This window comes from Chrysochloris asiatica, unplaced genomic scaffold, assembly GCF_000296735.1.
Source record: "Chrysochloris asiatica unplaced genomic scaffold, ChrAsi1.0 scaffold00168, whole genome shotgun sequence".
Classification (NCBI taxonomy): Eukaryota; Metazoa; Chordata; class Mammalia; order Afrosoricida; family Chrysochloridae; genus Chrysochloris; species Chrysochloris asiatica.
In genome coordinates, this window is record NW_006408686.1 from 4465803 (window position 1) to 4479630 (window position 13828).

Sequence of the window (13828 nt, forward strand, 5' to 3'; positions counted from 1 at the left end):
TACAGGATACGCATCCTGATGCGGCCAGGGGATTCAGGGGTGCATGAAATGGCCCTAAAGGTGCTGCTAGTTGCTCAGAAAGGCACACCTGTCAGCCAGGTGTAATAACATGAAAATGCTGGTGCAGGCAAGTTGTCCAATAGTTCAGGCTGAGGCAGGCAAAAAATAAAAAATAAAAAAATGGGTCAGGGGCACCGGGCACAGAAGAGCTACTGCTGGGGGGTGGGGTGGAGACCTGGGTTTAGGGAATTTATAATCTATGTAATGATGCCTACGCCTCCTACACTGGTCGCCGCCTCTGCTCCACCCAAGACTCCATTGCAATCAAGTAGAGGTGAAGGGGCACAGGCATCACCGAGGATTGAGTGCACAATGTCCATGGGCCTGGTAACACTGCTGTTGCTTCTTCTCTTGCTGGCGCTTGCATGGCGCAGCTGGGGTGTGCAGGGCACTTGGAAGCGGGGCGCCCTGCCCCCCGGCCCCACGCCGCTCCCGTTGCTGGGGAACTTGCTGCTGCTGCAGTCAGGGCGACTGGACCGCACACTGATGGAGGTAGTCGACAGTGCATGGGGGAACTGAATTCTGGATTCGTGGAGGTGGGGCAAGGGTTCCCTGAGTGAGCCTGAGGATGGATAAGGGGCCTATGCTCCTGATTGTCATTAAAGAAGGGTCTGGGAATAGGAAAGCTGCAAGTCTAAACACCTGGGAAGTGAGAGAAAAGGAGACAGGGCAAGAAGTCAACTTTCCCAGATGGAGGGAGGAAAGGGGAAAGAGCCTGGGCTCCAAGATCGCCAGTGGATGCCTGAAGGAGGAACCTGAGGCCGGAAGGCAGATTCCAGAGGGAGAGAGGCCAAATCAAGAAATCAAAACCATTACCATCAAGTGGATTCTGACATTTATGAGACCCTACAGGACAAAGTAGAATTGCCCCACAATGCTTACAAGACGGCAAAAATTTACAGAAGCCTCATTTTTCTCCCCTATAGCTGCTAGTGGATTCCAACCGTTCACATTTTGGTTCGCAATCGGATTTTTTAGCAACCGCGGCACCAGGGTTCATAATGAGGGCACCAGAAAACAAAAAAACAAACTTACTTCCGTGGAATCAATTGTATTTATAACAACCTTTTTATAGGATTTCCAAAACTGTAAATCTGGTCTAAATTCCTGAATCAAGGGAAAGGGAGGCTGAGTATTCTGGTAGTTCTGAGGATTGTCCCTGCACAGGGTTTCCAGGGCCGTGGTCATAACAACCCTGCACAGGGACCCTGCACAGGGTTTCCGGGGCCGTGGTCATAACAACCCTGCACAGGGACCCTGCACAAGGTTATCCTGGGTTTCCGAGGCTGCACAGGGTTTCCAAAGCTCGGAGGCTGTTAATCATTACATTACGGGAGCAGAACACCTCATCTTTCTCCCGCGGAGCAGCTGATAGTTTCGAACTGCTGATCTTGCGGTTCGCAGCCCTATTCATAACCTCTACGATACCAGAGTTCTGAGGAGAGAAGAGGCTAAAGACCTGAACTTCTAGGTTCAGAGACACAGGGAGTTGAAGGCTGGACAACTTGGTCTAAGGGAGGAGGGGTCTGGGGCTTAAATTCCAGGATTTGAGGAATGAGGGGCAGGAGGCGCGGGATGGGGGTGGGACTAGGTTCCCGTGGAGGGGGGTCAGAAGTCCAGAGGGAGACCCTCTGAGCACCGGCTTTCCTTAGCTCTCAGGCCGCTGGGGCCCGGTGTTCACCCTGCATCTGGGCCCACGCCCTGCGGTGGTGCTGTGCGGCTATGCAGCACTGCGAGACGCATTAGTGCTGCAGGCGGACACCTTCTCCGGTCGCGGGGCCATGGCTGTCTTCGAACGCTTCACGCGTGGCAACGGTGAGGGGGGTGAAACAAGGGCTTGAAGATCGATAAAGGGCGGGATGGGACTGAAAGGGGTTAGATAGAGAACCCTAGATAAGGCCGGCCACCCGCGAGGGTAGGGCAAGATCAATTATGGGGCGGGGCTAGAGACGGAAGGCCTAATCTTCGTTCAGCCAATCGGAGAGGCCAGCCTAAAAATCAAACGCAAAAAGAACAAGCACTGGTCAGAGGTTGGGATCCGCCGAAGTGGAGACAGTGTGTGGATAGGGCCGAAACCAATCAATAAGCGAAAGAGGAGGTCAAGGAGTAGAAAGCCGGAGTGACAACCAAGAGGTCGGTAAAGAAGCAGAGAAAAAGAGTTGTGAAGGCAGGCCCACGAGTTGGAGGCGCGGGAAGGGGTGTGACTAGCGACTGGGCACTTCCTGGATGGGGCGTGACTAACTCGCTGGCCCCAACCCCTTTCCCTGCCTTTCAGGCATCGTCTTTTCTAATGGGCCGCGCTGGCTTACGCTGCGCAATTTCGCACTTGGAGCCCTCAAGGAGTTTGGTTTGGGTACGCGGACCATAGAGGAGCGCGTCCTGGAAGAAGCGACATGTCTGCTTGAGGAATTTCAAGCCACCATTGGTGCGACCCCTTCGGGAAGGCTGAGAGACCTGGTGTGGGTGGGGCCAATGCATGAAGTTGAGAAGGGACCGCGGGAAGGAGTTTGATGGAACTGAAGTTAATAAACCCAGAAACTTGCTAAGAACGGAGCCATAGCGTAGTGATCCCATCCTGTCTTCATCTCCAGGAGTTCCATTCGACCCCAGGCGGTTACTGGATAATGCTGTGTCCAATGTTATCTGTTCCGTCGTCTTCGGGAACCGCTATGGCTACAGGGACCCGGAGTTCTTGAGACTCCTGGACCTCTTCAGTGACAACTTCCGCATCATGAGTTCAAGATGGGGAGAGGTGAGAAAGGCTCAGTCTTAATGTGTCCCCAGCCTTATACTAGACGCAAAGTATATAGACCAGGGCTGGTGGTGGTATTAGGTGCCATCGAGTTAGTACTGACTCATAGCGACCCTATGCACAGCAGAACGAAACACTGCCCAGTCCGAGGCCACAATTGTTGCCACGCTTGAACCATTGATGCTGCCACTCTGACAGTCCATCTCACTGGGGGTCTTTTCCTCTGACCCTCCACCTTACCAAACATGATGTCCTTCTCCAGGGGTGGGGAACCATTTTTCCCTCAAGGGCCATTTGAATATTCATAGTATAATTCATGTTGTTGTTGTTATGTGCCCTGAAGTCGGTTCCGACTCATAGCGACCCTGTACGGGGTTTCCGATGCTATAAATCCTTACGGGAGCAGAAAGCTTCATGTTTCTCCCGCGGAACAGCTAGTAGTTTCCAACTGCCCACCTTGAAGTTCGCAACCTGATTCTTAACCACTACACTACCACATAATTCATAGGCCATACAAAAACCCGTCGCTGAAACCCTGTGCAGGGTCGCTCACTGTGAGTAGGAACCCCGACTGACAGCACCTAACATTTAGATGGCTGGAACTGTGGTTGGGGCCTTACATGACGGGCCGGACGTTCCCCACCCCTGATAGATACCTACCTACAGGATAGATTTGAAGGCTAGGCGAGGAGGTTCAAACTCACCAGCTGCTGTTTGAAAACCCTGTACAGGTTCGCTAGGAGTTGGAACCGACTGGACAGCACTTACAAAATTGGCTCATTAGAATAGAGCATTCTTAAAAGAGACTTGGAAGAGTTCTGTAAATCTGTTACTTCAGTCTTGATCCACCCTCCCTGGGGAAACGGAGGGCAAGTGACCTTGTCTAAGAGCTCTGGTAAGGAACTCTGGTAGCTTAGTAGTTACGAGTCGTGCTGCTAATCTCAAGATCAGCAGTTCGAAACTACCAGCTGTTCCGCGGGAAAAAGATAAGGCTTTCTGCTCCCATAAAGATTTACTGCCTCGGAAACCCTATGCAGGGTCGCTAATGAGTCGAACCGACTCCACAGCACATAAAAACAAAATCCTACTGAGATCCTATCTCCTCAGATGTACAACATTTTCCCCTCTCTCCTGGACTGGCTTCCGGGCCCACACCATCGAATCTTCCGAAACTTTGCAGAGCTGCGGGTCTTCATCTCTGAACAAATCCAGCGGCACAGGCAGACACGGCAGCCTGGGGTGCCCCGTGATTTCATAGACTGCTTCCTCGACCAGATGGATAAGGTATGGGGGGCCCTGCTGCCCAAAACACTCTCCCCACCACCCATTAGCAGGTCCCTGGCATCGCTGGTCTCCTCTCTACGCAGGAACAGCAGGACGCGGAAAGCCATTTTCAGGAGGAGACTTTGGTGATGACAACGCACAATCTTTTCTTTGGCGGCACGGAGACCACAAGCATCACTCTGCGTTATGGGCTGCTCATTCTGCTCAAGTACCCAGAGGTGGCAGGTCTGCGAGTTGGGAAGGCCTGGGATGAAAGGTTGGAATTTGGGAGTGGTTAGGATTCCGAGGCGCGCTAGGCCCACACCCTCTACCTGCCTCAGCAAAGGTGCAAGAGGAGCTGGACACCGTGGTAGGCCGGATCCGCCTACCCAGCCAGGCGGACCGCGCTCGCCTGCCCTACACCAATGCTGTACTGCACGAGATTCAGCGATTCATTAGCGTGCTGCCACTGGGCCTGCCGCGTGCCCTCACCCGAGATGCCCACTTGCACGACTACTTCCTACCCAAGGTGCCCACCGAACCAGGGAATTCTTAATGGGGGGGGGCGGTTGGGGGTCAATATGACGCCCTATTCGTGGGAAGCCACTGGCATGAGTTTGCACGGCTTTGATTTAGGCATATGGCTTTGGGGGCTAAAAAGCAGCAAGGACCGCCTTCCCTCAACCTTTTAAAAAGGATCCTTGGCTTCCTGTGGTGAGCACGCCAGCCAATTCCTTACCAATTCAAGTTGCATATCCCCCAAGGGCACTTCCGTGATTCCCCTGCTCATGTCATCGCACCGCGACCCAACTCAATTCAAGGACCCGGATTGCTTCAACCCTACCAACTTCCTGGACGACAAGGGCAACTTCAGGAGCAATGACGCCTTTATGCCCTTTGCTCCAGGTCTGGGCAGGGGAGGATGGGGATCACCCCAGACCGGCGGGCCCTGTGTTGTGTGTGGGGTGCTTACTGGACACCCCTGTGTTATCAGGAAAGCGGATGTGTCTGGGTGCAGGCCTGGCGCGCTTGGAGCTCTTCCTGTTCCTTACAGCCATTCTGCAGAGGTTCCGCCTGCTCCCCGTAAGAAGCCCTGCCCACCTCGACCTGACCCCACAATACACTGGCCTGGGCAACCTACCCACAACCTTCCAGCTCCACCTAGTGGCCCGCTGAGATCAGCCACCCCCTACCCCGCTAGCCTTCCTTACTTCCCCTTGGTCAATAAAGGCCCCAAATCAAATTTGCTGGTGCTGTTTACCAAGGGTAGGAGTTCTCACAGCATACTGGCTACCAGTTGGGCTGCTAACTTCAAAGTCAGCAGTTTGAAACTACCAGCTGTTCTGCAAGAGAAACATGAGGTGTTCTGCTCCCGTAAAGATTTACAGCCTCGGAAACCCTGTACAGGGTGGATGAGTCAGAACCACTACACAGCACAGAACTACCACTACCACCTTAACAAGGTGGGGAAAAGTTGGATGTGTACAGCTCTGAGGTAAAATTTTATTTATTTCTTGGCTGAAGTTCCACACTCATGCTCCTCCAGGCACCCCTTACCTGCCCAAGCCAACAGTGACCCAGTCAGAAGGGTGCCATGGCCAAAGAGGTGGGAAGTCACTTCACATTCCAGGCTGGAGGAGTGGGGGGCTCAGGTATATATATACCACCCGCCCCCCACAAACCTTTGCCAGCAAGAGGCCATCACTCAACCAAACCCCAAGTCTGGCATCCTAGCAAGAAGTAGCAGTGCCCCCTTCCAGCTACCACTGGTGGGGGTGCTCTGCCAGACCGGGTAGGGCACAGGCCTACCCCCAGCTCCAGTAATGGCAGCCCCAACGCTGGCCCCTGCCCACCATCCTGGGGCAGCAGAGGTCTCTCTCCTCCCCCTTGGCTCTCGACCTGCCACCTTGGCCAGGACAGGCAAAGGCAGAAGCAGCAGTGGTGGCAGGGAAAGCGTTGACACCTAGGTGCCCAAGCTCTCCTGATGTCAGGGTAGGCTGGCTGTCCACACAGCTCTGGGGTTAGTCATTAAGTGGGTGTAGTCGGCTGTGACACGGGCACTTGCACGCCTTTCTGTCCTGATGCTGAAGGTAGAAAAGGGGCAAAAAACAGTCATTAGGATGAGGAAGAGGCCAAGAAAAACCCAAGATGAGAGGACCAGGAAGAGATGGGGGTCTTTCAGGGTAGCAGGAGAGTGGGCTGTCTAGGGAAGATGGACAGGGATGAAGGGATGAGGAGCAGAATGAATGAAACTGATGGGGTAAATAACTTAAGGCCTGCCTGGTGGAGTCTGTGGAACAGGGAAGACTTGAGGGAGGGAGGGAGGTGGCGTGTTGGATGCAGGTACCTAGCTGATACTTGTCTTTGGCTGCTGCCCGCTCCTTGGCATCAAAATACCAGACAGTGATGGCATACCTGGAAACCAGAGAAGTCCCACGGAGAAAGCTTGAGATCACTTGAACTATGACTGCCCCCATATTCATACCAACACTACAGCCCACCCTTCTGGGCCTGGTCTTTACCCACTTAGGCTTCGTTGCCCCTTCTCCATTCCCTATTCATTTGACTGGGTCTGACAAGGCTTTGTTGGCCCAGTACCTGGACACTGTCCCAGAAGTATGGGACATACCTGGTGGCATAGGCTGGCTTCACCTCATGGGGGTTCCGCCGATCAGACCAGAAAATAAGCAGCCGGTCGAAGAGTGGCTCAATGTTGGCTACCACAGGCCGGCCCTCAGGGAAGATCTGCAGCAGGCCACCATGCACCTGGGGGCCAAGCCAGGAGATGAGGCAGGAGGCCACCAGGCAGCATCACTCCCACCCAACACTGCCTGTGCCTCTTAAAATGTTAATGACAGCAGAGTCCACATCACCATGGAGATAGGCAGGAAGCTACTAAAGACAGGAAACGGGGTAAGTGCTCTTGACAAGGCAGGGTGGGCTGGGGCGGGCCAGGGAAGACTGCACCATTTCCGGGGGGGGTGTTAGTTCTTGCCAGTTGGCTAAAAAGGAGGTGCCGTTTTCCAGAACGAACCAGCAGATGGCGCCGTGTGTGGGTTTGTGTGTGGTCGCGCGCGCAGAAAATCCCAGAAGGGGTATTAGGAGTGGATCCCATGATGCCCACTCCGCAAACTCCATACCCTACCTTGACATCCCAGTTTTGATTCAGGTAATAGATACAGGTGATGCAACGCCCGTCGCCGTGGGGATTGTCAACGTGCCTCACGTATCCCAGCCCGTTGCCTGGGTAACACGCCACCATCGCCTGGCAGAGATGGAGGGGGGCGGGGTTACGGGGGCGTGGTGGGGACTTATGCGGAAAGCAGCCAAACCTCCACTGCCTCAATTCTCTAGCCTCTGGTCCGCCGCCCGCCCCCAACACCCACCTCCGACTTCTTGTGTAGTCCTAGTGTGGGGCTAGAGGATTAACTGCTAACCACAAGCCTGGCAGTTCAAACCCACCAGGTGCTCCTTGGAAACGCTATACAGGGTCACTGAGTGTGTGTATCACAGAACTGACTCAGTGGCATTAAACAAGTTGTAGGTTTGGAGAGCTCCAGCCTCAAGTGCCTTTCTCCTTTCTCAGCTAAGCTCCTACCCCCAAGTTCACCAGAAATCTCCTCCCACCCCATTCGAGCAGGCTGGAGTAACTGAGGGTTCTTTTTCAAAGATATGCCAGCCATGTCTCAGACACTTCAGTGGAGTAAATGCAATGTAGACTGGTTTTCACATCTTCCAAGACCTGGTCATAGAGTCCTAGAGCAGGGCTCTAGGTGGCAGAGTAGACCTACCTCGGAGGTGCTGCTGTAAATGGTCTAAGGTGGGGCCTAGAATTTCTGAGGGTTCCCTGGGTAATTCTAATGCGTGGCTATGTCGGAGAAATCAATTATCCACCACATAAGCATCAAAACCTAGAGTCTAAGTAATCCCAAATCCAAGGATACCTTCTAGTGACCCTGAACAGGCCCATCACCTGAGCAGATCTCAGCTATCCCATCTGTAAAATGGGGCTAAACAGTACCTCTTCTGGGTATAGCAGTTACACTAAGCCTTTTCAGAATATTGCCTTGAAGCAGGGGTGAGGAACCTTATTTTTGCCAAAATTTGCAACATTCACAGGCCATAAAAATTATCAACTTAAAATTAGCCTGTTAAATTTGGTCATATTTTTAATTAACTCACCCCTAATGTTGACGACTTCTCCCACCCCTACCTTAGAGGTTCCTGATCCTCAGCTCAGACTATTGTGGTCTAACCGAGTCAAAGGCAGATCTCACAGTATGATTTCCTCCGTTCCCTGGTTTCTGCGCATCGCCCCGTGCCGCTAGGGATTGGAACCGACTAGACAGCACTTCAACAAGGTCTGGGAGAGGAGGGCTTTTTACAAAAGGGTGCCATGCTACCTACAACACACAGCCACACCGACCAGACTGGATGAGAAACGGGCCTGTTAGAGAGCACCAGCTTCTGCCTAGTGGGGATATCTGTCATGACCCTCTGACCCAGGGAAAACTCGGCTGCTGGCTGTGCCCCACTAATGTCAACTATACCTGGGGGCCATGAGCCCAGGAAGACAACCCTGAGAGAAACATTCACAATCAAGCAGGCATGCATCTGCTGCTAAAACAGGCGGCTTGCCAAGCACTTCATGGCTAGTCAGGAGGACTCCAGCCCTCAATTTCCTCCCAACCCTATTAGCAGGGCTCAGGCATGAAGATGAAGCCGCCTGACCACAGTACTGCTCTGTGTCACACATCTGCACCTGCCCCATCACGACACCTGCCCAGCAACAGCCCGGTCCTTAACACTCTGAAGGGAGGCCAAGAGCGCTGGCAGACTGAGGGTCACCCAGCAGGCAGGCAGCCCGGCTTCTTCCTGGCAGACCCTATCCCCTACCCCATGCCCCAGTCAGGAGAACCTTCTTTATACTGCTCACTCCAAGCAGATGGCTCTGTGGCTCTGTGCTCTCAGTACCCACCTGCCTGGGAGGTAAGAGTGGGGCCAGGGCCACGTGAGGGCCTGGAATCAGAGACTGACTTTGAGACAGGGGAGGAACAAGCCCTCCCCACAGAACTGCGAGCTGAGGTGCTGCTGGCTCTGCACCTGAATGGGAGGTGAGGGGGCCATAGTTCACCTTACACCACAGCCAGCTCCCCACCATCACAACACAAACAATCCACCGCTAGCAAGTCGATCCGAACTCACAGCAGCCCCATATATAGGTTTCCCAAGACTGTAAATCTTTACAGGAGCTGACAGCACCATCTTTCTCCCAAGGAGTGGCTGGGGTTTGACCAGCTCAATGTCTAACCATAGCACCACCACGGCTCACGAAAAGATCAGTTCCAATCACAGCCTTCAGGGCCAAATGCTCGGCTGCCACCAACCTCCTGGGCTTCACCTGCCCCTCACACTGTTGCAGCCCCACGAGCCTCGGGACTATACTCTCAACAGGCCAAGCTGGTCCCCACCTCAAGGCCCCTGCATTTGCCCCAGTCCTCCTTGTTCAGGTTTCAGGTCCAAGGTCACCTGCAGATCCTCTAAGCACTCTAGTGGAAGGTAACTAGCTGACTGCCCAATCCACTCATCCTCCTGGTCCACCGGCAGGCCCCCCCAGTATCTGCTGACAGCTTTCTTCTGGGACCGAGGGCCTGAACCCCACCCCACTGTTATGCCCTGTGACCCTCACACAGGATGCCCCACCAGAAGCAGGACTCCAAGTGACAGAGAAAAGGGGTACAGAAAGAGGAACCTGCCCTTTAAGGCCCACCCTCCCCCCACATAACACACCTGAGGAGGGATGGACTCAGGGCCCAGGAAAACACCTACTTCCTGCTTCTGATAAGGGAGAGGTTAGACACCCAAGGGCAACAGGTAGAGTGACAGAGAAATCTGGGGGCCAAGGGAGGAGACTGAATAGGTAAAAGCTATAATGACAAGGAGTCAGGAGTCCCCTCCCCTACGGCAAACACAAACCCCACCCCCCACCCCACCCCACCCCAGTCAGTCTGAAGCCCCAGCTCCAAGGCACCCTTGTTAATTAAGCGCCATCGAGTCAGTTCTGATTCACAGCAACCCTCTATGGAGTTTCCGAGGACAGGATGGTGGGTTTGAACCACTGTTCTTCCAGTTAGCAGTTCAGTGCTTATCCTACAGTGCTATGCAAGGATGTTCTTAGAGGCAAACGATGGCAGCTGGGCCCTTCCAGGGGTCCCCTTTGGTGGTCCTTAATGCCAAAGGGAGTCAACACTACTCCTGCAGGACACCGGAGCAGGGGAACTAGGAGAGAGAAGACAGAAGGACCCAGCTGGACTCAAGAATGGACAGAGGCCAGGGTGACCTAAGAGCAGGGGTCCAGATGCTGCGGGCTCACAGTGCAGAAGACAGTGGGAGAGAACCCAACAACCAGGATGGCTCCTTTCCTCCCTTCCTAGGTCCTGCTGGACCTGTTCTTACCTCTCCTGGCCAGTAAGGAAGGGTTAGTCAGGGCCCTTCATCCTAGCCAGGGTCCTGTCCCCACCATGTCCCAGATGGGAGCCAGAGATACCCACAAGGAGGAGGCCTGCTCCCTCGACCCTCCTGAGCCTTCTTCTTGAAACTGCTGACAAGCTGGGGGCTTAACTTGGCTACTTTGCTCTGTGGATGAACCAACTGAGGCCCACAGCTCTTCTCCTCACCTGTGACCACCCGCCCAAGAACTCTGTAAGCACTGAGTACCACGTGACCAAAGAGGTTCTCTCGAATCTTGCCTGCCCAGGAGCTCAGCCCCAGGAGACATGGGCTCTCCAGCTATCAAGTACAAGGAGGGAGAGGGAAGTAGGACTGTTCCAGCTGGGGTGGGGAGGAAGCAGGCCTCGGCCCCAGGGGAGCCTGGGTCCCAGAGTCAGCTCCAGCCTGATGAGGGAGAAGGGAGGGGACATCAGCTCCAGCAGTAGGCCGGTCTACAGGGCCTCTTTCCAACACACCACACCAAGCCTTGGACCCAGGCCAGGTTCCTCACACACCCTCCACAGAGAATAGTCAACACCAGCCAGCCAGAGAGTCCTACACACTGTCCTGTACAGAGCTCCTGGTCCCTGCTGGAGGCCTCAAGCCCTGGCAACTGCCAGTAAACTCCCAGCAAGTGAGACTTCATCCTGAGACACGGTGTGTGCCTTTTGGCAGATTCTCAAAGAGCCCAGGTTCCAAAAACAAATCCAAAACAACTAGTCTAAACCAAAAGAAAGAAAAAGGGACCCAGAAAAGACACAAGGGGGTGGAGAATCAAGGGACCACAAAAGAGAGGAAAGACGAAGGCAGATAGAACCCAGAGCAGAGAGAGGCAAGAACCAAATGATAACCGGACAGACAAGACACAAGAAAAACAGAGAAACATTCAGGGCTGGAGGGTAGAAAAGCTGGGGACAGGAATTCCACATCAGCAAGGACACTCAGGGCCACCCCCAATCAGCTGTCCTTGACACAGATGCCATGGTCCTGCATGCAGGGCACTCTGACACCTCCGCTGGGCAGTGCCCCCTCCCTCAGGCCAGCACTTCCCTCCCCATGCCCTCCAGGTGCTCCTATTGGCAGGACAGGAATGCAGAACTAGACACAGACCAACAGAGAGGATGGAGGAGGGGAGAGCAGGCCTGGATGACAGTAGGGACACAGACAGACAGAAACAGAAGCATGTGTCTGTCTCTATTAACTATTACCAGTCTGGAGGCCAACCCACCACAGCCCATGCACAAGTGCACTGCAAACTTCTGCAGCAGGTCTCAAGTTCTTCAAGTGTATCCCAGTGATGTCAAAAACCATTATGGCTCTGGGCCAGAGCTCAGGCTTACAGATGCAGAAACTGAGGCCCACAGGTGAGAGAACCCGCAAGTTCCTCCAACACCCCCTCTACCCTACTGGGACCCCAGCAGTCTAAGTCCAAACCCACTCCTGCTCAGTGCACTGAGCAGCTGCTGCCTCTGCAAGAACCCCCTCCACAGCCTCACCTTGGTGCGCCCGTTGATAACGTAGCCCCCCAGTCGCCCGGCGCAGTGTCGGATCACCGCATCCACGTGAGCCATGAGGGTGCCGATGCTCCGGCAGCCTGGCTCATGGCCTTCCACCCAGGCAATCTGGTCCCCTCGGATGCTTCTAGGCGGGATGGCCCGCTGGCTCACCAACTGCCCATCACAGAGGCGTCCACCTCGCTTCAAGGCCTCCACCTCTGCTAGCACTCGGCCACACAGGGTTGCCCCCAGGAAGCTGTCCTTGACGCAGATGCCGTAGTACCGCATGCAGGGCACGATGTAGTCCAGGGCTAGGCGCTCAGGTGTGGTGGGCAGCGCCTCCTCCCTCAGTCCGCCACTTGCCTCACTACTGCCACTGCCGCAGGCCCTGCCCCCCTCTGCCTCTGCCTCCTGGTTCTCCTGCCTGGCCCAGGGCCGCTTGCTGGGTGCTGGGGCATCGCCACCATCCTCAGCCCATTTCCGTTTTGGGGCCTCAGGCCGGGCACCCTGAGCTGCCAGCCGCTGGCACCCTTTGGTAACCAGTGCTGCAGCACCCTCACTCTGTAGAAGCCACAGTTCACCACCGTCCTGCCCGCCAAAGCCCTCCCTCAGGGAGTTGGTAGCGCTGGAGGTGCTTGTGGCTCTCGGGGTCCCACTGCCAGCTGAAGCCTCACCAGGTGCCCCTGGACAGTGGCAGGAAGGCAGCAGGAGACAGGGCAGGTAACTCTCCACCCCCATCCTGGCCTGGCCAGGCTCTGAGGGTTCTGACGCAGACCCTGACAACTGAGGGTGAGGCTGATTCAGGGGCTGTGGCTGGCGCGGGCTGTCCATGGCAGCAGCGTCTTCATCTCCCGGGCATGGAGGGCACGGCCCAGGCCCATGGTGCCTCCCTCCTCCACCTCCTCCTCCTCCTCCACTGATGCAGCCCGGGGCTAGGGCAGCAGAGGCAGGATGAGGCTAGATGGGCAGCAGGGCCTCTTCTCGCACCCCAGAGGTGCTAGGTAGTCCCCAAGTCCTCTTCTGCCGTCCCTAGAGGCTTGGGAGGGGACCCGTCAGAATGGCTGGAGGAAGAGAGAAAAGGGATATGAGAGGGTATCCAGTTAGGAAGAAGGAGGGAAGCATCCCCACACAGACTTGGGTAGAGCGAACCCAAGTGAGGGAGAGACCCCTGAGAATGGAGGTGGACAGGCGATCTCCAAGGATGGCAGGGGGAGAGGCTAGTTAGGTCCAAAGGCAAAAGACTGGGATGGGAGCCATGGGAGAGCGTATCCTCCAACAGACAAGAGGAATGGGGTCTGAGGGCTGGTGGAGAAATGGGAAGTGGAAAGGCTGGAAACAGCCAGAAAGAATCCACCTGGAGGTTCCATCCAACACAGAAGGAGTGGGGGGAACCAGAAAGGAACATAAAAAACGGGGTCTAGAGAGGGACAGAGGAAATGGGGGGGTATCTAGAGACAAAAGGAATTGGGGGCCCAGAAGACAGAAAAACAGCCGGAGGGAAGCTTGGGGGCTGGGCCTAGAGCTGCCAGACAGAACGGGGTGGAGGGGTCGACCCGAGTCCAATGGGAGGAAGCCTGTTGGGGCAGACATACACCCAGACGGAAGGGAGGTCCGGAGACAGACGGACCAACGGAAGGGGGCCTCGGGAGAACGGTGCATAGCGATAGAGGGAAGGGCGGAGGGAAGATCACGCACCCGCGGGCAGGGTGAGTGAAAAGGGCGGCCCCCTCCCAACTCCGCTGGGGCGGCCTCGGAGGCCGGGGGGGGG

At 55.2% G+C, this 13828-nt stretch overlaps 2 protein-coding genes across 2 annotated transcripts in view; one reads left to right on the top strand and one right to left on the bottom strand.

Annotated features, from left to right (window-relative positions):
• The first annotated feature begins 372 nt into the window (after nt 1-372).
• Nucleotides 373-5251, top strand: LOC102817704 (cytochrome P450 2F2-like). The gene is made up of 9 exons (XM_006871518.1): nt 373-552; nt 1713-1875; nt 2336-2485; nt 2652-2812; nt 3920-4096; nt 4180-4321; nt 4417-4604; nt 4840-4981; nt 5070-5251. Exons 1-9 carry the CDS (start codon nt 373-375, stop codon nt 5249-5251), a joined length of 1485 nt encoding a protein of 494 aa, XP_006871580.1.
• Nucleotides 5252-6103: 852 nt separating this feature from the next.
• EGLN2 (egl-9 family hypoxia-inducible factor 2) overlaps nt 6104-13828 on the bottom strand; it is an 8185-nt gene continuing 460 nt past the window's right edge. Inside the window, exons 2-6 of the mRNA XM_006871405.1 lie at nt 12061-13121; nt 7221-7340; nt 6705-6841; nt 6423-6490; nt 6104-6159 (exon numbers count right to left, since the gene is read on the bottom strand). Of these exons, the coding sequence (XP_006871467.1) occupies nt 6104-6159; nt 6423-6490; nt 6705-6841; nt 7221-7340; nt 12061-12891 (1212 nt within the window). The 5' untranslated portion in view covers nt 12892-13121. The remainder of the gene's footprint in view (nt 6160-6422; nt 6491-6704; nt 6842-7220; nt 7341-12060; nt 13122-13828) is intronic.